At 35.7% G+C, this 875-nt stretch overlaps 1 protein-coding gene across 1 annotated transcript; it reads left to right on the top strand.

Annotated features, from left to right (window-relative positions):
* Window positions 1-280: 280 nt before the first annotated feature.
* On the top strand, window positions 281-747 carry LOC107735609 (ankyrin repeat and BTB/POZ domain-containing protein BTBD11-A-like; the record flags this gene model as incomplete). The annotated part of the gene is made up of 3 exons (XM_016547239.1): window positions 281-405; window positions 501-591; window positions 679-747. Coding segments are annotated over exons 1-3 (285 nt in total), but the record flags the coding sequence as incomplete, so codon positions are not given.
* Window positions 748-875: the final 128 nt, after the last annotated feature.

The raw sequence follows: 875 nt of genomic DNA, 5'->3' as shown, positions 1-875 counted from the left end.
TACCTGCTGGTGTCGCTGTTGGACAATGTTTCTTTAGAAAAACGACTGATTTATAAATTTTTTAATGTTATATTTTGTAATATTGGCATATTGTTTTATTTTTGTACTACAATTTTCTTTTCCATTCAATATTTTGAGGAGCACTGCCTCCTCGGAGGAAACACTTTTGAAAAATTCTGCCCATCCTTGCTAAATAAGAGTATTCCATGCTGTCATACAATAAGTACTAGTAACTTCTCACTATATGCAATTCAGCATCAAAAAGACTATGATTGTTAATATGTACCATGTCACCCTCACAGATGCTCATTTTCTGAATAACACAGAGATGTCTGATGTGATATTTGTGGTGGAGGGAAGGCCGTTTTATGCCCACAGAGTTCTGCTCATGTCTGCTTCACAGAGGTGGGTATCTTACTCAGACTGATTTGAATGTAATGCCATATAATCAGTTATGTGATTGGTTATGTTTTATATATGCTCCTCATGTTTCATATAAGGTTCAGAGACTTACTGAGTCTCTACAGGAGTAATGGCACATCAGACCACATGGCTATTGAAATCACTGACATAAAATACAGCACGTTCCAGGTAATCAGCAAACCTCAGCCTGAACATACACAAGACAAACATATATGATGTAATGCCATTAAAATAGCTTGTAAATGTTTATTTCAGATGATGATGGCACATCTTTACTGTGGAGGAGCAGAATGTTTAGACGTGTCTGTGTCTGATTTGCTGGAGGTAAAAAAGACATGGATAGGCTATATAGTACAGTACTGTTAACTATATTTCTGTAATCAAATTTAAGGAGTTGGCATAAAGCAGTCAACTTAAAGGGATAGTTCACCCAAAAATGAAAATTTGATGTT

This window comes from Sinocyclocheilus rhinocerous, unplaced genomic scaffold, assembly GCF_001515625.1.
Source record: "Sinocyclocheilus rhinocerous isolate Xijiao unplaced genomic scaffold, SAMN03320098_v1.1 C36170243, whole genome shotgun sequence".
NCBI classification, from domain to species: Eukaryota; Metazoa; Chordata; class Actinopteri; order Cypriniformes; family Cyprinidae; genus Sinocyclocheilus; species Sinocyclocheilus rhinocerous.
This window is presented reverse-complemented; position numbering and strand designations above follow the sequence as displayed.